Source organism: Zalophus californianus, chromosome 4, assembly GCF_009762305.2.
Source record: "Zalophus californianus isolate mZalCal1 chromosome 4, mZalCal1.pri.v2, whole genome shotgun sequence".
Lineage (NCBI taxonomy): Eukaryota > Metazoa > Chordata > Mammalia > Carnivora > Otariidae > Zalophus > Zalophus californianus.
Window position 1 is genome coordinate 30345187 of NC_045598.1, and position 23265 is coordinate 30368451.

The 23265-nt window shown below is 44.1% G+C and overlaps 1 protein-coding gene across 34 annotated transcripts in view; it reads left to right on the top strand.

The window, feature by feature from the left end:
• The window catches only part of MACF1 (microtubule actin crosslinking factor 1), a 340905-nt gene that overhangs the window by 159581 nt on the left and 158059 nt on the right, over window positions 1–23265 (top strand). For all 34 annotated transcript variants that reach the window (XM_027622580.2, XM_027622734.2, XM_027621977.2 and 31 more), the window contains 9 exons: window positions 17726–17892; window positions 18702–18814; window positions 18920–19026; window positions 19440–19559; window positions 19711–19806; window positions 20576–20703; window positions 20787–20880; window positions 21082–21236; window positions 22034–22310. In XM_027622580.2, coding sequence (XP_027478381.1) covers window positions 17726–17892; window positions 18702–18814; window positions 18920–19026; window positions 19440–19559; window positions 19711–19806; window positions 20576–20703; window positions 20787–20880; window positions 21082–21236; window positions 22034–22310 — 1257 coding nt within the window. The remainder of the gene's footprint in view (window positions 1–17725; window positions 17893–18701; window positions 18815–18919; window positions 19027–19439; window positions 19560–19710; window positions 19807–20575; window positions 20704–20786; window positions 20881–21081; window positions 21237–22033; window positions 22311–23265) is intronic.

Here is a 23265-nt window from a genome sequence, read left to right on the forward strand (position 1 = left end):
CACAGTATGTACTCAGTATTTAGCAGTTATTGGTAGCAACTTGTTATAATTATTAACGGACCTTATAATTTCCATAGCTTTTGACTTAGCTCACTGTTCTCTGCCCTGTTACCAGTTTCACTAGAAGATAAAATACTTGGGGCGCCTGGGTGGCTCAGTCGTTAAGCGTCTGCCTTCGGCTCGGGTCATGATCCCGGGGTCCTGGGATCGAGTCCCACATCGGGCACCCTGCTCCGCGGGAAGCCTGCCTCTCCCTCTCCCACTCCCCCTGCTTGTGTTCCTGCTCTCGCTATCTCTCTCTCTCTGTCAAATAAAATCTAAAAAAAAAAAAAGAAGAAGATAAAATACTTTTGGTTTCGTGTCTTCTGCACACATATTGGCTACCTGCTTTTCTCTGTTCGTTATTTCAGCATAGCTGAACAACTATTTTGTCTTCTTGTAGAGGGAAGCTCTGCTGCCAGAGTATCTTCTCAATGCAACTGACTGCGAATTCCTTTTCTTTGCTGTTCTTGATGGCTTGATGTTTGTCTATATTAGCCACGTGTTTAGGAGCTTGGGGAAGGGTTCCCTGCTTGCAGAGCTTTTGACTGGCTGATAAAAGAGTTACATGGAGGCTCCACTATCCTTGTCTTTTTTCTTTTTTTTTTTAAGATTTTATTTATTTGACAGAGAGATAGGTAGCAAGAGCAGGAACAAGCGGGGGGAGTGGGAGAGGGAGAAGCAGGCTTCCCGCTGAGCAGGGAGCCCGATGTGGGGCTCGAGCCCAGTCATGACCAGAGCCAAAGGCAGACGCTTAACGACTGAGCCACCCAGGCGCCCCTCCACTATCCTTGTCTTGCTTCAGAGAGAGTATGACATGTCTCTTGCTAGTTATGTATTATTGCTGTTTTCTAGTCTTTTATTATTGAGTATCTGTTAGCTGTTCTCACCAAGGACACATGCTATATAAAGCCAAAGAGAAATGTAGAGTAGAGCTATCAAATGTTAGGGGATCGGTAAAATAGTCATTATAAATCTCTGTTATTGGTGCTAATGAAACATTTCCAACACAACCAACTTTCTGGCTCCCTCTGATCCCCTGGGTCAGTACTGTCCCGAAGTTGATATAGATCATTTCCATATATGCTTCTGTACCTTTATGACAGATGAGTATTCATAAACAATATGTGCTATTTTTATAGTTGACACAGATCCTATCTTCTCTATACCCTTTCTTTTTTAAATTAAACTTTGTTTTTGAGGTTTATTGTGTTGATAAAAAAGGACCTGATTTGTTCACCGTAACTAATTTACGTCGACTAGAGCGTGAGTGGAGCCCCCTGCCGCTGTGTGACACAGCTGTTATTTGTAGTCTGTTACTTAACCAGTATGAAGAAGGCATTCATTGCTACAGTGAACATCTGTGTACATGTGTCCGTATGCAAATAGGAAGGTGGGTTTTTGTTGTTGTTGTTTGTTTTCTGTTTTTATTTTTGTTTTTTTGGAAGTGGGTTGTTTGGATAGATACCTGGACTGGAATTGCTGGGTTATACACTTTCCCTTATTTTGCCAAATTACTCTCAGAAGCAGCGTGTGACGCACAGTGTTGTGTTGGGTAACACCTACTACTGTTTGAACGTTTGTTTATGTGTTGTCTGGATCTCTGCAGTAGGATGCCAGCTTAACAGTGGGTTTTGTCTCTTTTGTTCTCTTCTTGGCCTGGCTTAGAACAGGTACTTAATAAATATTTGTTAAGTGAATGGATATTTTATGTATTTCATCTTCTCAAAGCTGTGGGGTAGGTAAACCAGATAAATAGACTGTGATGGCCATTTTCCAGTGCTGGTTGTTCAGATGAACAACTGAAACAGTCCAACTGACATTTTTGGATTACACTTTCAGATCCTAATAATAGGATTTCTTGTCTCTTGATTTTGTCCAAACCTGTTTTAATGTTAGGATTTACAGTTTTTCTAAAAGTTAAGTTCTTCAACGTCAGAATCTGACAAAATTAGCTTTCCAACTCTCAAATGTTTATTAACTACCAGGATACATCTAGCACTCTGAAATTAAAAAAAAAATTCAGGGAGTTAAGGTGAAAAGTGGTTTTAGCTGGTAGATGCGAGGTTTACATTTTTGTGTACTTTATGGCACTTGGTACTTGGCATATAGATGAGGCACCACTGATGTTTGTGGAATGAGAATGAGCTCATTCACTCTGGCTTTCTCCATGGGAGAGCTGTGGGCAGTAAACAGTTAATTAGAAAAAGCCAAAGCAGAAGACCTGCAGAATGTCTGTGCCCTAGTCACCCCTAGTCGGCTGCTTTTCCAGAAGGCAGCAGGCCGTGTGTTCAGAGCTCAGGCGAGATGAGAACAAGGTCCAGGGGGAGGTCTTGGTGATCAGAGTTACTTAGTGAAATAGTGGACCAGAGCCCCCTGTGAAGTAAAACAAGCCCCTGGGGCACCTGGCTTGCTCAGTCTGTGGAGCATGTGACTCTTGATCTCGGGGTTGTAAGTTCGAGCCCCGTGTTAGGTGTAGAGATTGCTTAAAAAAATAAAATCTTTAAAAAAAAAAAAAAAAAAGAAAAGCACCCAAACTTTGGACCTTAGAATGTATCTACTTTCCTTAGAACCTAGGCAAGAAAGAGAGTATATTAGGACCCTAGTGGTGGTGATAGTAGAGTGTTTCCTATCTTGGGGCTTAAGTAACAAATGGGAAGCAGAGGGATTTACTATAGACCGGGCACCGAGCCCGCAGTGTCTTTATAGGGGTTATCTCATCAGCCCTCGCTCACCCCCTTACACGGTGGTAGTAGCCACATTTTACAGGTAGTTAGTTACTTAGCTACCAAGTTCCTAGAGCTGGGAATTTGAACCTAGGCCTACTTTACTGAAAGCTCTGCTCCTTCCTGAGGCCAGTTTTCCTTTGGAGCAGAAGGAAATGAAGGCCTGATTTGCCCAACATATGCAAGAAGTTGAAAAAAGAAAAGGCTCCTAGAAATAAATATACTAGGTTCTGTCAGGCCTGTCTGTCAGCAGCCGTCAGACTAAGCAGCTGTCTCTCTTGCCCTGGAGTTGATCAGTTTCAGGAATTTGGTTTGCTTGGATTTCATGAATTTTATTCAAGCTTGGGCCTTGGGGTGTGCATCTGGAAAGTTCCATAATTCCAGTTCTCTTTGTTGGAGGAATGAAGGCCTGGTGCCTGCCTAGAGAATTGTATTGTAATGTCAGGGTTTTTTGCTGATTAAATGATTTCCTATGGTCTGAGTGAGTTTCTCTCCCATGCTAGTGTCCTTGTCTGGTTTCTTGCTGTGGTTTATGATCACCATAAGATGGTGCTGCCACTTCGCACTCAGCTGTAGGGAAAGGCTTGGGGAGAAACCTACTGCCTGGAGGCAGATGGGTGCAGGGTCTCAGGAGCAGTCATGTAGGAGCTGTTGCTTTAGGGTGTCTTATTGCTTTCCTTCTGTGGAGGGCATTTTTCAGGACTCCAGGAGAGGTTGGGTAGGGCTCACATAGAGCCAGGCAGGCTATTTCCTTTTGCTGTGTGGTCTGGATCCTTTTGGTATAGAATAAACGGTGGCAGTAGGGAAGAAACACATACAACGGCTTTCCACGCCATCCAGAGCCCCTTGGGTTGTGGTGGTGTCTCATCTGTCAGACACTGTACTAAAAATTGGGGTGGGCGAATCCCATTGATGTACCCGGGTGATTTTTGAATCCAACTTTTAAGACTTTAATTCAGACTTCCTGCCCTACTGCAACTTGAGTAAAAACCATCTGGGCCTCATTTTAGCAACTTCCTCTCTTACTTCCAATAGCCCAGTGTTATCTGTTTGAGCCCTTGGCCCATGTGAGTCTAGTTGACAATTCAGAACAGTGGGTATCTTCCTGTTTTACTTAATTGAGGACAGACTCATCCCTGCTGCAGTTAGAATGTAGTATAACATGGGGCTTTGCCACTTACTAGCTGTGTAGCCCCAAGCAAATTAATCAACTTTCTTAAACCTCCGTTTCTTTATCTGTAAAATAGTAATTTTGACCTCATATGGTTGCCGACAGAATGAAATGAGGTGATGCATGCATAGCTTAGCACAGTGCTTGGCACATAACAAATGCTGAAAAGAATGTTAGCCGGCAGCATCAGTAATTACTGTTGAACATTTGTGCCAACTATTGTTCACAGAGGTGGAGCATCTCTGTTTTATTTGGAAGCCGTATCCTTTTTTACAGAGCTTCCTTACACAATACTCAAAACCGATTTCTGAGTGTCTTCTCTGTGTCGTTGGCTAACAGAATTAACAGATCTCTCTGCTCTCTCTCTCTTCTATCTTTCTCTCTTAGGGGGAAGGCAAGGAGGAGGGAAATAAATGCTATAGGAGGTTAGATCTTTAAAGCCTGTTGTCTTAACTGTGAGGAGTAAGCTCCGGTCTCTCTTCAGGTTTAATTTGTTTAAAATAATTTTATTATTTCTGACCTGAAAAATTTGAACATATATGTACATTGCTTGATATTTTCTTTTGGACATCCTGGCACAACCATTTGAAATCTCTTCCCTTTCAGAGTCTGGGGGCAGCGATAATGGCAGCATTCTCTGTCCTGGTTCTTCTTGGCCGTTCCCTGCCCGGCTGGTAGCAGTGGGCTGGTTTGCTTTCCCTCCTCCTCCTCCCTTCACGTTACCTTCTTCCATGGCCTCTCTCCTTTCCCCTCCCTTTTCCCTTTACTCTTACATCCCACCCCCTCCTCCTCACCCTCCATAGGTTTTCCCCTCCCCAGGTTTCTAGCTCCTTTTTGCTTTCTGTTTGTGTTTCTGAGGGCAGTGCTCCAATTACCTCATATTTGGAGAGAGGAAGCTGCAGCCAATCCGGTTTCTGTCTGCTTTTAGGTCAAGTGATTTCTGAACTGCAGTGAGATGCTTTGAATTTGTCTTGTTGCAGCTCTGAGCCTGTAAGATGGCTGTCTGAATCGGCAGCGGCTGGGAGAGACAGAGAGGCGGGGAGGGAGGGAGAAAGAATTGGAGGGATTGCCGGCATAGTGCATGTTTTTAAATGTGCATCGAATCCGATGAAGCCAACGTTGGGATTTCTCTGGGATACCAGGACTGGCTTAGCTGCGTTTTTGATGAGACTAGGAGAGGAAGGCGATGGGAAATTCACTGGGCTGTGTTAAGGAGCCGAAAGATTCACTAGCTATTCCTGAGAAGGCTCCCATATCTCCTAAGAAAAGGGTTCGGTTCAAAAGGAAGTGGAGGGGGAAGAAAACCCCTACTCCAGAGGTGTCTCATGAGGAAGAACCCTTGGAAGGAACCAGAGTCATTGAAGAGACGGAAACCCAACCGAAGTTAACAGTGAGTCTCCAAAAGGAGGAAGGAGCGGGAGGGGTAGAGCATCCCCCCCTAGACATTTCACTGCCTCAGAACTCGGCCCCCAGCTCAGGGGTGGGTGACCAGGGGATGATCGTGCAGGTGAAGGAGAGATTCCAAGGGGAGATCCAGACTGCTCACCTTTTGTTAGAGAATGAGTCATCGGTTGCCAGAGGGGTCTGGGATTCCCTGGAAGAGGGGATGACTGTCATCGCTCACCTGCTAGATAACCCAGCGGAAAGGAACTGTGAAAAGTCAGTGAGCCAGCTGGTGGAATTTCCGAGGCCAGCATCATGCAGTAGCAGGGCTGTGCTGCTGGCTTTGCAAGGGGAGACTGCAGGGGGGAAAGGAGGGGCTCCACTTGGACTTCGGAGCAGCACTTTCCCCAGGACGGACCACCCTGCCGTCGCAGGGGCTCAAGACCACCTTTCAGAGGGCTGGCGTGTGGGGGCAGGAACCACGGCTCTTGGCAGTGCCCCTCACACAGGTTCCTGGATTGCAGAGCCTTCTGTTCCTTCATCCCCACTGGACCCGTCAAGAGGCCACAGATGTACAGAAGCCCCCCATGTGGGTCGAGTGCCCCCCCAGGGTCTCAGACTGCCTACTTCTCAGAGTGATTTATCCATCAGCGGCAGGACTGCAAGCGTTTTGCCCTCCTCCTCTGGCTATGGCAGTGACGGGCCACATTTACATGGGGTCCAACTTAGAGACACAGAACCTGAAAAGAGCTCCACATCCTTCTCGGAAGAGGATGGCACCCTTTCTTTGGAGGCAAGTCACACCCCACTGTGGGGTCTGGAGGAGGCGGGTGGGCTACGTTCACGTTTGGATTTCTGGCCCTCAAACTTGTTAAAGTGGAGTGTGCTAAACAGTGAGGATCTTGGTGCTACTTCTCAAGCTTACCTGTGCTGCGTACCGGGAGTTAGTGCCTGGGTTTGGCAAACGGAGTCTATTTCAGGTCTGCCCCGTGATGCTTGAAACCAAGTCTTTTGTTGTCTCTGGGGAATCCCTGATTCCAGGTAACCACACAGCATAATTGCTCTAGCTATCTGGTGGAGTTATCTTTCAACGTGCAGTGCTAGGTAGCACTTAACTTTCTCAGGCAGGTCTGTTTATCAGCTTCCCTGCTGCAGGAAGTTGTGGTGTAGTACAAAGGACGAGGGGAGGCCTGGCTGCATCTCCTAAGTGAGTGTGGAAGGCGTGGAGAGTGTTGAAGGGATTCGGGGTGAGACAGTTCTCACCGACGTGATTGTTCTGCTTCCCTAGAGAGTGATGTTCTTATGAGCTGATGTAATCCTCCTCCTGCGGGGACACTGCTAATGACAACACCCCTCCAATATTCGCACAGGTGGAGAGGGCTGATCCTCCTTTGGTTCCTAACTCAAGCATTAGAGGATAGGCACACAGAATTATCTGGAGATTACTCCAGGGAGGGGGGTTAGGGTAGTTTGAAGGTTCAAGGCTAGAAAAAGTTTGTGTTCTGATTGGACTTGTTTATGACTTGAACAGATTTTTGTTTGTGAGGTATATATTGAGGCATAGGTGGCTGTGGTGAATGTGGTGGGTGCTGTGAATGCTTTTTAGGTCTAGGAGCAGGGAGGCATTCAAGAGATCTGGACACTGAGGGGGGAAGAGGACCCAGCCCAGGGTCTGGCATGTAAGTGTGTGATTGTGTGGGTGACTGAAGTTTTATTTGTTTGAGAGAGAGAGGGCACAAGAGAGGGGAGGGTCAGAGGGAGAAGCAGGCTTCCTGCTGAGCAGGGAGCCCGATGAGGGACTCGATCCCGGGACGCCAGGATCATGACCTGAGCCGAAGGCAGCCGCTTAACCAACTGAGCCACCCAGGTGCCCCTCCCGGGTGACTGAAGTTTTAAATCACCAATGATTGAAGAACTTTTGTTGGCATGTCAGCTTCTGCAGCAGAAGAAATAAAAACTTTAGGAAACGAGAGCAGCAAAAGGTGGGAGATGAAGTAGGGCATTTTCCTTGCTCTGGCTGTGGCCAGCTGCCCTGGTGTCTGCAGAGCAGGGATGTGACCTATGTACGGTGCCCCACTTACCATCTGACAGCATGAGGCTGAGTAGAGACACAGTCTCTTGTTCTTGATCTGTGCTTAAAATGTCCTCTTTGGGGATGAATTTGCTCCACGAATAGGCTCATGTCAGTGCCCTTTGTTATTGCAGAGTTTAGAAACTCCCAACAGCTAGAGGGACATGTGGCCATTGAAAATACTTATATGGTTGGGCAAGAGGCCAAGAATGTGTGTGGTGGTGGGGTGGGGAGGGGAGAGAAGTTGGGAAAGAAAGCAGTGGAGGCTGCTGCGGTGGAGTGTACGAGTACTTGAGCTCTTGTCTTTGTTTGGAATGGATGCAGAGCAGTTTTGCTGAACTGATTGCTCTTTTGATACCATTGGCATTAAAGTTGAAGTTTGGAGGCACCATAATGTTTTAGGAAACATGCTTATAATTAAGCGTGAGATTGTCAGAAAGTTTGGAGTGTCAAATTTTAAGGAACTCCTAGTGGAAATCAATTCTAGATAATGGACCATAGGTGACCATGGCACTTTTAGTTTGGAATCTCCACACTGAGAAGAGGAGGGCCCGAACAACCCTGTGCAGAGTCTTAAGGAAAAGGTTGGTAGGAGAAACCTTTCGGACCATGATCTGTAGTTCAACAGTATTGATAGCAGTGTGATTCTTTGGCTGTTCAGTATGAGTCAATTTGGTGTGTGGTGTTTTCTGGGCACCCCACCCCTTCTACCCTTTCAGAGCAGACACGGACAGACCACTCAGTTATAGCCCAGGCTGAAAAACTCAGTGACTGAGTGTCAGCTCAGATGGCTGATAACATTTCTGAGGCTCCGTGTCCATCGTGTGAGGCAGGGACCACAGACTGAGCACCCTGTGTCACAGATAAGTAACTTCTCAACGGTTAAGTGTGAAGTCCCTTCAGAATGAAAGTCCTTTAGGCCAAGAGGCCTGAAACCCTCACTGGTTCCGACAGGAACTGTCTTGAGGGAGCTGCTCCCTTACCAGCAGGCTGTTCCCAGGCCTCCAGGACAGCAGCAGCCAGGGAGACAGGCCTCCTGTAGCATGTGGGTTGCGACTCGAGGCGAGAGCATGCGACAGGAGTGGGGTTCTGTCTGTGGAGTGTGGGAGCCGTGGGAGGGCACGCGGTCAGAAGGGCAGTGCTGCTGCTCACACTCCAGCACTTCCCTGAAGGCCTGGCAGCCGGCAGTTCCACAGAGTTGATTTTGTGGTTGCTCTTTGGCGCTTGTTTTGCTTTTAATAATGTCAGAGTAGTAACCCTCCTCCGGAAGCAGTTCGGGTTCCAGAGTGCCGTCTGTTGTTGGCGGAACTCAGGCCGCATCGTCTCTCCGGTTGATCCGCCCAGGGCATATTGTCGGGCTTGGGACCAGGCTGTGGCGCGACAAACTTGGCAGTGGGTTTTGTTTCTTTTCAGGATAGAGAGAAATGGGAACTGATTCTGATTCTTGCTGAGTGTGGGGTTTAGATAGGAGAAGACAAATGGTCTACCTTCCTGTTCACCTGAGATCGTTAATACTTCCCTTGTCAGGAAGTAGTTAACACCGAGATAGGCTGACAGGGACCAGCTAATAGAAATGGTTTTCAGAATAAGTGGACTGGGATTTGGAGCTGGGTGGGAGTGTCAGGCACAGACCTTCTCTCAGGAGGACTCCCTCCCCCCAGCTGCCATCAACACCCACAATACCTGGCTTACTGGAACAAGGAAAAGTACTGAAAATCCCTTCCCCCTCCCTGGCCTGGCTCCCATGCCAGTCTCCTGTCCACACTGTCGGCAGGTTCTGTCAAGTGAAGAATCTGGCTGCGTACGATGCCACGAAACCTTAGAGTCCCCACAGTGAATAGTAAGATAACATTGGGGGCTAGGAGTGATGAGAAGGAAATTGTTTGGTGTATTATTTTCTGGGCTCAGCCTTTTCAGTTTACAAGTACCCCTTTCCCACTTCTCCTCTTTAATTACAGGGAGTTGTTTTACTAATACTGGCTTTGTATTGCAAGAAGAAAGCAAAATTAACCAGATGATCCTATTAGATGAATGTAGCAGTTAAAGTCAAAGCTAGAGCTTTATTTAAGAAAGGGCTTTTTTCTTTTTCAAAGTATTATTTCTAAAGAATCATCATGAATTTTGAAGTATAACATGGTGGTATGGTTATGTTAAAAGGAGTCCTCATGATTTAGGGACACCTGGCTGGCTCAGTCAGTAGAACATGTGACTCCTCAGCTCAGGGTTGTAAGTTCAAGTCTCATGTTGGGTATAGATATTACTTCAAAATTAAATTAAAAAAAAAAGCCTTCTTATTGGGGCGCCTGGCTGGCTCAGTCGGTGGAGCATGCAGCTCTTGATCCCGGGGTTCTAAGTTTGAGCCCCATGTTGGGTGTAGAGAGTACTTTATCCAGTCCTCATGTTTCAGAGATGCTTACTGAAGTGTTTATGGAAGAAATGCATGTGTGTGGGTTTGCTTCATAATAACAGGGGAGAGTGAAGTGGGCGGAGTGCAGATGAAACAAGATTAGCTATGAGTTGAAATGGTTGAAACTGGGTGATGGGTACCTAGGAGGATTTCATTATGGTATTGTCTTTTTGCATGTATTTGAAATTTTCCATTTCAAATGGAAAGTTAAGAAAAACAGTGGTAATTATTGTATAATGCATATTCTGAGAAGGGATTAATATTCAGAATCTGTGAAATGTAGTTTAAGTAAGGAGGTTAAGAGTGTGGAGCCAGATTGGCAGAGTTTGAATTCCAGCTCTGCTACTTACTAGCAGTGGATTTTGGGGCGAGCTACTTCTCTGTGATACAATTTCCTCATTTGTAAATTGTGGATAAGAGTAGTATATACTATGTAGAGTTGTGAGAATTTTATGAATTAGCACAATAAATGCTAGTTATTAGTATTAGTATTTAAAGGATCCCTACCAAATAAGAAAAAGGCAAACACCCTCGTAGAAAAAATAGGGGAAAACCCAGGAATAAGCAATTCACAAAAAAGGAAACCCAGATGCCTCATACACATGCCTTTCTCACTAGTAATCAAAGATATAAATATCAAAACAAGTTAGCCTTTTAAACCCATCAGAAAATAAAAAGTCTGAAAATCCCAAGTGCAGATGAGGGTGTAGCATGATGGAAAATCTCTTCGCACCCTGTGTGTGGAAGCAGTATGCCAAGTGGAACTGGTATTCGGAGAGCAGTTTCCAATAGTTAGTAGAATTGAAGGATGCCCATATTTTATGACATAGGATTTCCATTCTAGTCGTATTCCCTCAAGAGCTCTCCAAGACTCTGAATTTGAATGCTGACAGGAGCACCCCTTGACAGTTACCTAACTCGGGTGTTGGTAATAAACACAGCTGCCTTCAGAGCCCTCTAACTAGCCAGGCGTTTGTTACGAACGACGGCACCTGCCCTCACCTACTCCTTGGATGGAAGTTTTCAGTCCGATGCCGTCCCTGTCGTGGGATGAGGTCAGCTAGAAACTTCAGGACATGAGAATCAAGTCTCTCTTTGCTTACTCTATCTAGTCCCATTCCCTGAGACGTATATAGACTTACAAAGTCTGAACTCCACAGCCTCGCCTTCCAACCCTCTGTCATCTATCTAACCTTCTCTCCTGTGTCAGTTTTCCCTTTGAACCTACTTATCTTCACAGATCAACCCCTCACCCATCTATTCCAGTTTCAACTTATTTCAACTTCCAGTCTTTGTTTACATCCACTTTCTACCTAGAATTCTTTTCTTCTTTCTCTATTCTAGAACATCGTTCAAGGGTAAGCTTACTTATTTATTTTTTTATTTATAAAGATTTTATTTATTTATTTGTCAGAGAGAGAGAGAGAGCACAAGCAGGGGGAGTGGCAGGCAGAGGGAGAGGGAGAAGCAGGCTCCCCGCTGAGCAGGGAGCCCGATGCGGGGCTCGATCCTAGGACCCCGGGATCATGACCTGAGCCGAAGGCAGTCGCTTAACCTACTGAGGCACCCAGGCGTCCCGAGGGTAAATTTAAATCATACTTGTTTAAGTGTGATTTTTTTATCACTCTAACCCATACTAATTTTTCATTCTGTTGAGATCCTCTGCTGGATATTACTAGTTACTCTATTACGGTTGCTTCTTTGGGGCCTTCAGCATAACTCTTTCATGTGACCTACCACATATGGTACATGCAAGGTAAGGGTTTTTTTCCCTCCAGAAACTAGCCTTCAGAAAAGAGGGATTCTCTTTATATTTGACTTTTTATAAAGTTTTTCTTGTTATTGGGCTCCCAGTGAAATTACAGTCAGTTCATGAAAAAGGATGAATGAATTTGTCACCATCTGCTAGTTCAATTGATATCAACCTTCGTGGGGATCAACCCACATTACTGGTTAGACAAAAAGCCTAAGAAAGTTTTAGTTATATTGTTTTTGAGAATATAAATGTACTAATTTGAATTGTTGAATGTATTGTATATAGTAAGTCTTAATCACATTAAAAACTTAAAAAAAAAAATCATTCACATCACTTATAAAAAACACACAGCAAGCGTTCACATTATGGAAACCATAAATAAATACCAATAGAATGAATGCATGGGGGGAAAAATCTAATTCAGTGTGATGCAACTGGATTCCTGTGGCTGGGGATAAAATTTTCAGTGACAACATGGATCCAGAAAAGGGCTGTTGTATCTCAGAAATCTTACTAAGAAATGTAGATGATGTTTTCTAAGAATATTCACTCAAAAAGTAGCTTTAGTTTTTTTTTAAGTAGCTTTATTGATGAAAAAGACATTGATGCCAAAGATGCATGTGAAGAGTTTGAATAACATGATTTTATGAAATGTAAACATAGAAAATGCATTACTTCAAAATTTTTAAAAAGTTGTTATTTAAATTCCAGTTATCATACAATGTAATATTAGATTCAACACTTCCATACAACACCTGGTGCTCATCTCAGCAAGTGGCATTAATTCTAAATTAATGCATTAGATATACTGCTTAATTTTAAATGTGTATATGTGTAAATGAATTTCTAAAAGTTTATATATTCAAGAGGACCACAAAGCTTCCCTTTCTCCATTCCTCTCTTCCATCCATCTGCTATCATTTGGAAAAATTGGTGAGGGCTTTATATTTGGGATAGTCTTTCTTTAGCAAGTTAGGGCAACTATCACCTAAATTCTTTCAAGGCAATTATGTCTGGTTTTTTTATTTCCCTCTTTTCACCTGGCTAACTTCTGCTTATATCTTGAAACTCAGCATAAATGTCATCTCAGAGAGGTTCCTTGGCAATGCTAGTTTGGGTTACTTGTTTACCTCTGTCACAGCATTGATCCCTCTGTGTGTCATATTGCTAAATTGCTTGGGCTTGAGGCCTGAGCGATTGTCAAGGAACAACAGAATGAATAATTGGTGTTTGACTTTTTTTTTTTTAAGATTGTAATTTTTTTTTTTAAGTATTCTCTACCCCCAACAGGGGGCTCGAACTTGCTCACAACCCTGAGATCAAGAGTCAGTGCTCTACCAACTGAGCCAGCCAGGCACCCCAGTGTTTGACTTTTTTATTTTGAGATACCAAGAACTTAACCACAGCTCCTAGAATAGAGGGGTTGTCAAAGAAATAACAGAATGAAGAAATAGTGTTGGACTTTTTTTGTTCTTCTCCATGGTGCCTGGAATAATGTTAGGCACAGAAGAGATGTTGTTCAATAAATACTTATTGAATTACTAGGAACACATTATGTTTTTAGATACACTTCAGAGAAGGGATTAATCAGGACTTGGAAAGTGTGGGTTGAAAGAGAATTCAGGGGGCTCCTGGGTGGCTCAGTCGTTGGGCGTCTGCCTTCAGCTCAGGTCGTGATCCCAGGGTCCTGGGATCGAGCCCCGCATCAGGCTCCCTGCTCTGCGGAAAGCCTGCTTCTCCCTCTCCCACTCCCCCTGCTTGTGTTCCCTCTCTCGCTGTCTTTCTCCATCAAATAAATAAATAAAATCTAAAAAAAAAAAAAAAAGAATTCAGGTAGACCTGCATAGTCTCTGGGATGGTATTGAAGCTGTCCTCCTCTCCAGATGGCTTCTTTGTAAAAATCCAGATGAGATAGGGTGCCTGGATGGTGTGGTCAGTTGGTTGTCTGACTCTTGGTTTCACCTCGGGTCATGATCTCAGAGTTATGAGAACAAGCCCCGTGTCAGGCTCCACACCCGGTGCAGAGTCTGCTGAAGTATCTCTCTGCCCCTCCCCTTGCTTGCTCGTGCTCGCTCACTCTTTCTAAAATCAATCAATCAATCAATCTTTAAAATAAAATAAAATAAAAATCCAGATGAGGGAGAAAGCTCCCTGACACTGCAGCCGGGTTTCTGCATTTGGGAGATTAAGGTAAAAGCATCTACATAGCCCCAAGGACAGCGCTGTGCACATCACATGTGAACGTTCCATGAAGACATGGACAAAAGCCCAGTTTGATTACTGAGATGGTTGTGATGATAATCCCATTTTTCTCATCCAGTTCACGGTCTATCTAGGAAGGGCCCTAATCCAAACAGGGTATTTGTCCTTTCCCTGAGGGATCCAGACATTTCCCTGTCTCATTATAGCTGTGTGGAAAATCTGAAGTAAGCTGTTCATTGAACGATTTTCCGTGCAATACACAAGATAACTGTGATTGGCAGATAGGATGCCACCAGAGATTAACTGTAGTTGTAGTAGACATACGATGCCAACTAATTAAGTGGACATTTTTTTTTTAATAAAGAACCCAAATACTCAGATTTCCTCTTGCTTATTCAGATTCTGTCCCTTTTTGCTTCAACATAATCCTTTTCCTGACAGTGTTTTTGCCTTACTACATGTGTGAGGCGGCTATTGGCAGTGCTGGGGTCTGTCGGCGGTTGGTGGTACCAAGCCACTGACATAAGCATCTCGAAGTGTTGTTAAGGAGAACTGGAATAGAATTGGTACCGGGTGGGGGGGGTGGGGGAGGCTGTTTTCACTAGAGCCACCGGAGGATGGCTTGGGTACCGTGATCCATTGTTGGGCCCTCCGCTTTGCAACTCTGTATGTTGTTTTTTCAGCATACTTGGAATTGACTGAGTTTTAAAGGATTGACTCACAGTGGTCATACTTACTAGAGATTAACTGATGTAAATTAATTAATTTACAATATGAGTTATTAACTGCCAAGTGGTACAGTATTTGAACTGACCACTCAGTGCATTTTGTTGCTTTAGGACAGACTGTTGAGTGAACATGGAGTCAGAGCAAAGAGACGATGGGTAGAGAGGATAGATTTGTAGGGTGATCTTACTGACTGGCATCATCAAAGTTTGGCAGCCTGATTTCTCCTGTAGAAATGCACCTGTCAAGGGGACGAGAATCCTGGAATCTACTGGTTAGACCACCGTTTTGCCATCACAGTCTTAGAGGCAACACGTATTGATTTTCCTTTTCTAGACTCCATGCAGGCTCCCCATACTCTTTTGTTCCCGTAGTCTTTCTTCAGACACTTTAGTAATATTTAGTAGTCTTCAGCTTTCTTGTATACTTAATGGAGTGTTAAAGTTCCTGGCCCTGTGTTTTTCTGAATTTAGAGTATCTTCACCAGATATTTAATCTTATCTACCAGGAGTTGAGTTTGTAAATTGTATTCAGAGACTTGGAAATGCTTTATTGTTGACTGCCCCCTTGTACTGACCACCAGAGAGGATACTCCTTTCACAGTGCCGTACCTGATGGAGACAGCTGAGAGACAGGTGTTCTACTGACATGCCTGTGCCTTCCTTGCCCAAAACACCTGGCCCCAAAGTTGTGCTGGGCATGCTGTTTTATTTATTTATTTTTAAAAAAGATTTTATTTGGGGCACCTGGGTGGCTCAGTCGTTAAGCGTCTACCTTTGGCTCAGGTCATGATCCCAGGACCCTGGGATTGAGCCCTGCATCAGGCTTCCTGCTCAGCGGGAGGCCTTCTTCTCCCTCTCCCACTCCCCCTGCTTGTGTTTCCTCTCTTGCTGTGTCTCTCTCTGTCAAATAAAGATTTTATTTATTTGATGTGGGGGGAGCAGAAGAAGGGGGGAACAGGAGAGGGAGAAGCAGGCCCCCCGCTGAGCCGGGAGCCTGATGTGGGGCTCGATCCCAGGACCCTGGGATCATGACCTGAGCCAAAGGTAGACGCTTAACCAAATTGAACCACCCAGGCGCCCCAGCATGCTGTTTTATTATGATAGAAAGGAAATGCACGTTCCTTAGGCACATTACCTACATCACTTTATTTAATCCTTATAATGACCCTATGGGAAAGTTATTCTATTTTAAATATGGGGAAGATGGGGTGCAAGAACTTAGATAATTTATTTGCCTGTGGTCTCAAATGCATGTCTCTCTGATTCAAAGGCTTATTCTTTTATTGATAAAGGTTATTTTGTAGCTTTCATTATAAAAGTAAAATATGTTCATTATTTAAAGTCTGAAGAAAAGAAAAGTAAAAAGAAAAGAAAATTATCCATAGTCCCACTCCAGGAGAGACAACCATTGTTGATTTTAGCTCAAACTTGTTTGTTTATACTACACACTGTTTTGAATTTACTAATTAAGTAAGTTTGCTGTCAAAAAAGTAGTGTGTCTCAGAATTCTAGGTGGGCCTTACCCCAAAATACGTTTGTTTATTTTTTTAATATTTGTTTATTGTTCTATTTTTAAACTAAGTGATTTTTAATTAAACATGTTAAATGTCCAGCATGTGACCAGCACAGCACTAGGTGCGGTGGGTGATGTATGGAAGCTCTGTGGTCACTGAGTCTCAGAGTTGGAAGTTATTTCTTCCACAGCATCCCCACTTCTGCTTGAACATGCCACGTGGACGAGCTCTCCCTCGTAGGGACTGCTCTTGAATTTTAGATCATTCTGATTATTAAGATGAGGGACTGGCTCCTCAGGAAACCTACAGTCTAGGGGAGATAAGATCAAATGTATGATAAAAGCCAGTAATTGAAGATAACATTTAATGTTATGTGGGAGAAGGAATTGAAGGAAGACCATCATCCATACAAGGAAGAGCAAACAGAACTCTGTTACCCATAGCCTTGTGTTTGGACAAGGTGCTTTACTTATAATCTCGTTGGTTATCACAGCAATCCTGAGAAAGGTAGTAGGTATTATTCCCACTTTACAGATGTTATGGCTGAGGTCCAGCTTACAGTTGGTGAAGTTGAGATTCAAGCCCAGGTCTGCATGGAACCAAAGGCATGCACTTACTTCTCTCCCACACTGCCCTCTCTCTAAAGTAGTTCCTGTGCTAGATTTGGGGGGATTCGTAAAATAACTTTATTTTCTTATAAAAATGCACATGACATAGAAAATTTGGAAAATAGAAATATCACCTCTAATGCTACCACTTAGAGATACCTGTGATGACGAGCTTGGTGTTTTTCTCTCCTGTATTTCGCCTTATTTACTCTCAACTACGTATATGCATTTATCACATACCTTGTGTATACATATGTATTTATCTGTATATATGACTACATACTTAGGTATTCAGTATATCTTTTATACAAAACCACTATTATTTTGTTTGTGTTCTTTTTCTTTTCATAAAATATGGTGATCATTTTCCAATGTCATTAAGAAATTTTTAAAGCATACCCTTTTAAGTCCTACAGAGAATTCTACCATGTGAATGTGCTCTTACTTTGTAACCATTCAATCCCTTATTAGAGTTGAAGCTCTGTAATTTTTGCTGTAATGTTTATGATATTTTTTAAGATTATTTATTTATAGAGAGAGAGCACAAGCAGGGGGAGCAGCAGGCAGAGGGAGAAGCAGGCTCTCTGCTGAGCAAGGAGCCTGACGCAGGGCTTGATCCCAGGATCCCGGGATCATGACCTGAGCCGAAGGCAGTTGCTTAACTGACTAAGCCACCCAGGCACCCCTGTTTATCATATTTTGATAAGCATTCTTGTATAAACAGTTTTTTGCATGTATCTCTGATTTTTTCTTATCACGTGTATGTGTGTTTTAAGACTTTTGGTTCAAAACTACCATCTGGAGGAGTTAGGTCACATGCACTCTCACATGCACACTCTGAGTGTGCTGTTTGAGAATCCATGTTAGGTATTCTCTCCAGTACTGATAGTATCATTACAAAAAACTTTCCCTATTTGGTAGGTGAAAAATGACCTCTTTGTCGTTTTAGTTTGCATCGTTTTGACTACCAAAGAGAATGAATCTGTGTTGGAGTTGTCATCCGAAGTTCTGCCAGTCTTGGATCTCCTTCTTCCTTTAAGAGCCATATGTATGAAGAAGAGAAGGCTAGAAGGCTTCATCTTATTTATACTAAAGTACTTTGTGTCCTATTTTTTGGCAGATCTCTGACATCTACATTAGTGGAGAGTCAGGGGACATGTCAGCCAAGGAGAAGCTGCTCTTGTGGACCCAGAAGGTGACAGCTGGTTACACAGGAATCAAATGTACCAATTTTTCCTCCTGCTGGAGTGATGGGAAGATGTTCAATGCACTTATTCACCGGTACAGGTAAATGCAGTAGAATTTCCCTGTGCCTGGAGGAGCTTCTCATCTTGCTTGTAATAAGTTGTTATGCCACTTTTCCTCTCAACCAAGCATCAAGACTCTGGTTCATTTTACTTATTTAAAAAAGGAATATATATTCAACTCCTACTATTCTAGGCACTGGGTACAAAAGAGCAACAGCTCTTGCTTTCATGGAGCTAATTTGTTTATTAGGCAACAAACAAATAAATACATGGTGTTATATGATGGTAAGCACCATCATGTAAGGGTTGTTGGGGAAGAGAGTGATGGGGTTTGTTGTATTTTGGACAGGGTCGCTGGAGATGGCCTCTCTGATTAGGGTGTTGGAGCAGAGCTGTAAAGGAGCGAGCCATGCAGGCCTTCTAGGGTCAGAATGCTGCACTGGGAGGAAAGAGCAAGTGCAGAGGGCCTGAGGTGGGGGCTTACATGGAGTGGATAAGGAACAGCAGGTGACTGGAGTGAGGAGTGAGGAAGATAGGAATTTTGATGACAAAAATCAAAATTATTGCACTCTTAGTGGTCATAAACACATCCCAATTTTCACTCTATACTAGTTTATGATATCTTTCCCATGAAATCCAACCTACCTGCTGTGTGCGTTTAGAATGAGCGAGCACTGGGCTCCTAGCATGTAAGTGAAAATGGGATTAGTACCTTTCTAAACCTCTTGCTTTCTCTCTCATGCAATCAGCGTATTCTGGCTCCAGGTACTTCTAAGAGGTTTACTTTGTGTGAACTCATATGTGATGTGTAGATGGTGGCCTTTCATGTACCTTGGTGGACTTTTACAGACCTGATCTGGTGGATATGGAGAGGGTACAAATCCAAAGTAACCGCGAGAACTTGGAGCAGGCTTTCGAAGTGGCAGAAAGACTGGGGGTCACCCGCTTATTGGACGCCGAAGGTGAGACCTGGCCGGAGTTGAGTTATGTTCGCCTTACATTCCTTGTCCTTCTCCTGGCAGCTTTGTCTGTTCTGACTAAGAAACTTCTTACCATTTCTCTCTCAGACGTGGATGTGCCATCTCCAGATGAAAAGTCTGTGATCACTTATGTGTCTTCAATTTATGATGCCTTCCCTAAAGTCCCTGAGGGTGGAGAAGGAATCAGTGCTACGGTACAAGAACGCTTCCCCAAAATGCCTTCTGACTTCCATATGTTTGGGTGGAATGTACTGATTAGACCTTATTCTCAAGCACTCACTGTAGGCAGAGCACGTTTATACAGAGCAAGCTGAATCCACATCCTCTTTATATGTGGTCATTGTCTTTGGTCCCTGGGAATGAATCTAGATGCTGCTAATTTTGTAGCATCCAGCATAGACTATTCTAGTGTCAGGAAATTGAATCCTCTTTTGAGAGCCCTTGAGGAGCTCTGAAACTGGGACTCGAAGCATTAGGCTGAGCAGCGGTGTAGGCAATTAGAGGAAAGGAATTTTATGTGGTTTGGGGTGGCCTAAGCTACTGTCCCCTGTGCTTGTTTTGTGTACTGCTAATCAGAAGGTGTGTGATATCTACCTTTTGGCAATAGGAAGTAGACTCCAGGTGGCAAGAATACCAAAGCCGAGTGGACTCCCTCATTCCCTGGATCAAACAGCATACAATACTGATGTCAGATAAATCTTTTCCCCAGAACCCTGTAGAACTAAAGGTAAAGTCATGGACTTAAGTTGTTTTTTGTAAATTCATTCCTGGGATTAAGTCTCAGAGCTTCTTGCTGCTGGCTTCTGGGTGAGGTGGGATAAAAGGCGGGTCAGGTTGCTTACACCCATCCATTCATTTACCAAATATTAATTTTGTAGGCACTTTATAACCAATATATACACTTCAAAGAAACAGAAATTCTGGCCAAGGAGAGAGAAAAAGGAAGAATTGAGGAATTATATAAATTATTAGAGGTAAGGGAGCTTATCCTTTGCTGATTCTTGGGGTGTGCTAGTTAGCCTTATTGTTACTTCCGTGCTGGATTGCCTGTGTCTTCTTCCCAGCCTGCGTTAAGAGCAGTGCCCTCCGGGCGACAGACAAGCCTCACTCTTAGGCTGGTCTTGAAATTTTGTGGTAAAGGGGCAGTATCAACCATCTGTATTTCTCAGAGGCTTTTGAAAAATGGCATACATTTATTCAGAAATGTCGAATCAAATGTACCAATTTTTCCTCCTGCTGGAGTGATGGGAAGATGTTCAGTGCACTTACTCACCGGTACAGGTAAATGCAGTAGAATTTCCCTGTGCCTGGAGGGTGTGAATTCACAACTCATTTGTGAATGAGTTTTCTATTTTTCAGAAGAAAGCTAATTCTTTCGCTAAGATGGGAGGGAAAGAGACTTCCATCCACATTTTGATTCCTAGAGAATTTGAAACCATAGATTTGGGCATTGGGCCTTTCTGGAAGGGGGTTACTGAGAGGACAGGAGGATTTATGGAAAACGTAGAAGGAATGGAAAGATTTAGAACAGGTAGTAGTCCCTGTATTTTGGAGGTGGTTTCTCTGCTCTCACCTTAAGTTGAGGTACTGCTAAGCATTCAGTTGTTTCCTATTATTGGACACAGGAGAAACTGCCAGTGGTGGGGTGAAGAAGCAAGAGGTGAGGTAGCAAGAACGTGTAAAACTGGGCCCGAGGGCATGGCTGTGTTTTTGGACTAAATAAGTGTCTCTGGGATTTTTTAGGTGTGGATTGAATTTGGCCGAATTAAACTGCCTCAAGGTTACCACCCGAATGACGTGGAGGAAGAGTGGGGAAAGCTCATCATTGAGATGCTGGAGCGAGAGAAGTCGCTTCGCCCAGCTGTGGAGAGGTGGGCCCAGGGCCTGAAGGTCACCTGTTGTTACCTACCCACTGGGAGCCTGGCATGTGACTATGGTTTTTATCTTATTATAGGCTGGAATTGCTGCTACAGATTGCAAACAAAATCCAGAATGGTGCTTTGAACTGTGAAGAGAAGCTGACACTAGCTAAGAATACACTGCAGGCTGTGAGTGTGTGTTGTCTCTCCCCTCATGTCACGTGTTCTCCCCTTCTCACCCTGTGCTCTAATGGTGCAGGTTAATGGTTGAGAAGTCCAGCTGTGTCTCTTCCTCATTCTTGGATGTGCAGTGACCCCCTTGGCTCCCTCGGTCCATGTGACTGGGGGCACTGGCATTCTCCCATGCCCATCACTCCCTTTCTGTCTTAGGACGCTGCTCACCTGGAATCGGGACAGCCGGTACAGTGTGAATCAGATGTCATCATGTACATTCAGGAATGTGAAGGTCTCATCAGGCAGCTGCAGGTGGACCTCCAGATCCTACGGGATGAGAATTACTACCAGCTAGAAGAGCTGGCTTTTAGGTGAGGAACGTGAGACTCTGACAGAGGGCTTGCTTACTGCTGAGGCTCACAGATCAAGCGTCAGTCTCTGAATCTTGTAACTTGGATGGGAGGTCAGTGTCTCAGTGGAGATACTACAGGTATTTGGGGCAGGAAATTCTCATGGTGGAGGACAATTTCCCCTCACTGCAGGCCCCATCCACTAAGTACCTGTAGGATTCCCTCATCATTGTGGCATCTTATAACACCCACACATATTTCAGAGTGACCTGCTGGGGTACAATACCACATCTGGGTTAGAACTGCTGGTGATCGAATGCATCATTTTATAGAGAAGAAAACCAAGCCCCATAGAGGGGATGAGGAGCATCTAAGTCATATAGTTTGTACAGAGCCAAGACTAAGACTCACATCTTTTGACCCCTAATCCATCGTTTATTCTGTCATACCATCCAAGAGTTATATAAACAGATGCCGGTTTGCCTCCTCCAATTAACATTGTAATTTGGCATTTGCCTCAACAACTCCGAACGATGAAGATGTTAATACCACCTTGTGTTCATATAACACTTCTTTCTCAAAACACTTTTCCTGATATGATCTCATTTTTATTTTTATCTCATCCTTGTCAAATGGATAAGGAATACTTTATCTTAAAAAGTGCATTACAGGGGCGCCTGGCTGGCTCAGTCAGTGGAACATGTGACTCTTGATCTCAGGGTTGTGAGTTCAAGCTGCATATTGGGAGTGGAGCCTTACTTAAAAAAAAGTGAGTTACAGATTTAAGTCCCTTCCTTTTTTCTCTTCTTGCATTTCAGGGTTATGCGCCTGCAGGATGAGCTGGTCACCTTGCGTCTAGAGTGTACAAACTTGTATCGGAAGGGCCATTTCACTTCGCTTGAATTGGCTCCACCCTCTACTTTAACCACTACTCATCTGAAAGCAGAACCCGTGACCAAGGGAACATATTCTTCCTCTACCTCCTGGTTCCGAAAGCCCATGACTCGGGCTGAACTTGTGTCTATCTCCTCCTCTGAGGATGAAGGCAATCTTCGATTTGTGTATGAACTACTGTCTTGGGTAGAAGAAATGCAGGTGGGTGTATGTTCCAAATGCTTATGCAGTGCATTCCGGCTTACTGGATCCAGCAGTTTGTCTAAGGGGGCCAGGTTGCTCTGTGCCCCTTATGTAAACCCTCTTAATTATTAATGCTGCCAGGGACTCAAGCCCCCTTCTCAAATGTTAAATGGGTGGGGTCAGCTCAAATCCTCCAAAATCCCACACTGAATAGCATAGGCTTTTTTGATTTGAAGCTCTTTGGGAGTACGTTCCCTTTAGCCAGCTGCTCAAAGTGGGGCTCTTGGGAGAAACTGCAGTCTGTAAATGTCAGTCACCTTTTCGGAAATTTCCTCATTGGCAGAGGAGCTTATTCTTCGCTCTTTGCTGTTGGTCTTACCTCTTGCATTTAGCAAGGCCCCTGTGTTTCGCGGTTTTAGGGGCGCATTTACCTGTATTCTAGGAGAGTGGTTCGCGGTTGGTGCTGTCTTTTTTATCCTTCTAATCCTTTCATTTTCTTTATTTTTAAGATTTTATTTATTCGAGAGAGAGAGAGCACAGGAGCGCACACAAGCAGGGGGAGGGGCAGAGGCAGAGGGAGAAGCAGACTCCCGCCGAGCAGGGAGCCTGCTGCGGGGCTCCGTCCCAGGACCCCGGGGTCACGACCCGAGCTGAAGGCAGTCGCTTAACCAACTGAGCCACCCAGGCGCCCCTTCCTTTTGTTTTCTGTTAAAGTCTTCCCATGCCCTGAAGGTGGATTCCCCACGTACCAATAAATAAAAACATCCAAAGATAAGCTATTTGAAAATTACTTGCTATTGGTCAATAGTTGATGCCATGAATAAAGTTTAACATTTTCAGATATTTCTTTCTTATATCCATTCTCACTGTAAAATGAAGAGCCTCCATAAAGGAAAAGGCCTAAACTATAACGTTAATCTTCAGCGTGTGGAAACACTTTTCCGGTTGGTAAATTCAGGAACGTGTCCCATAA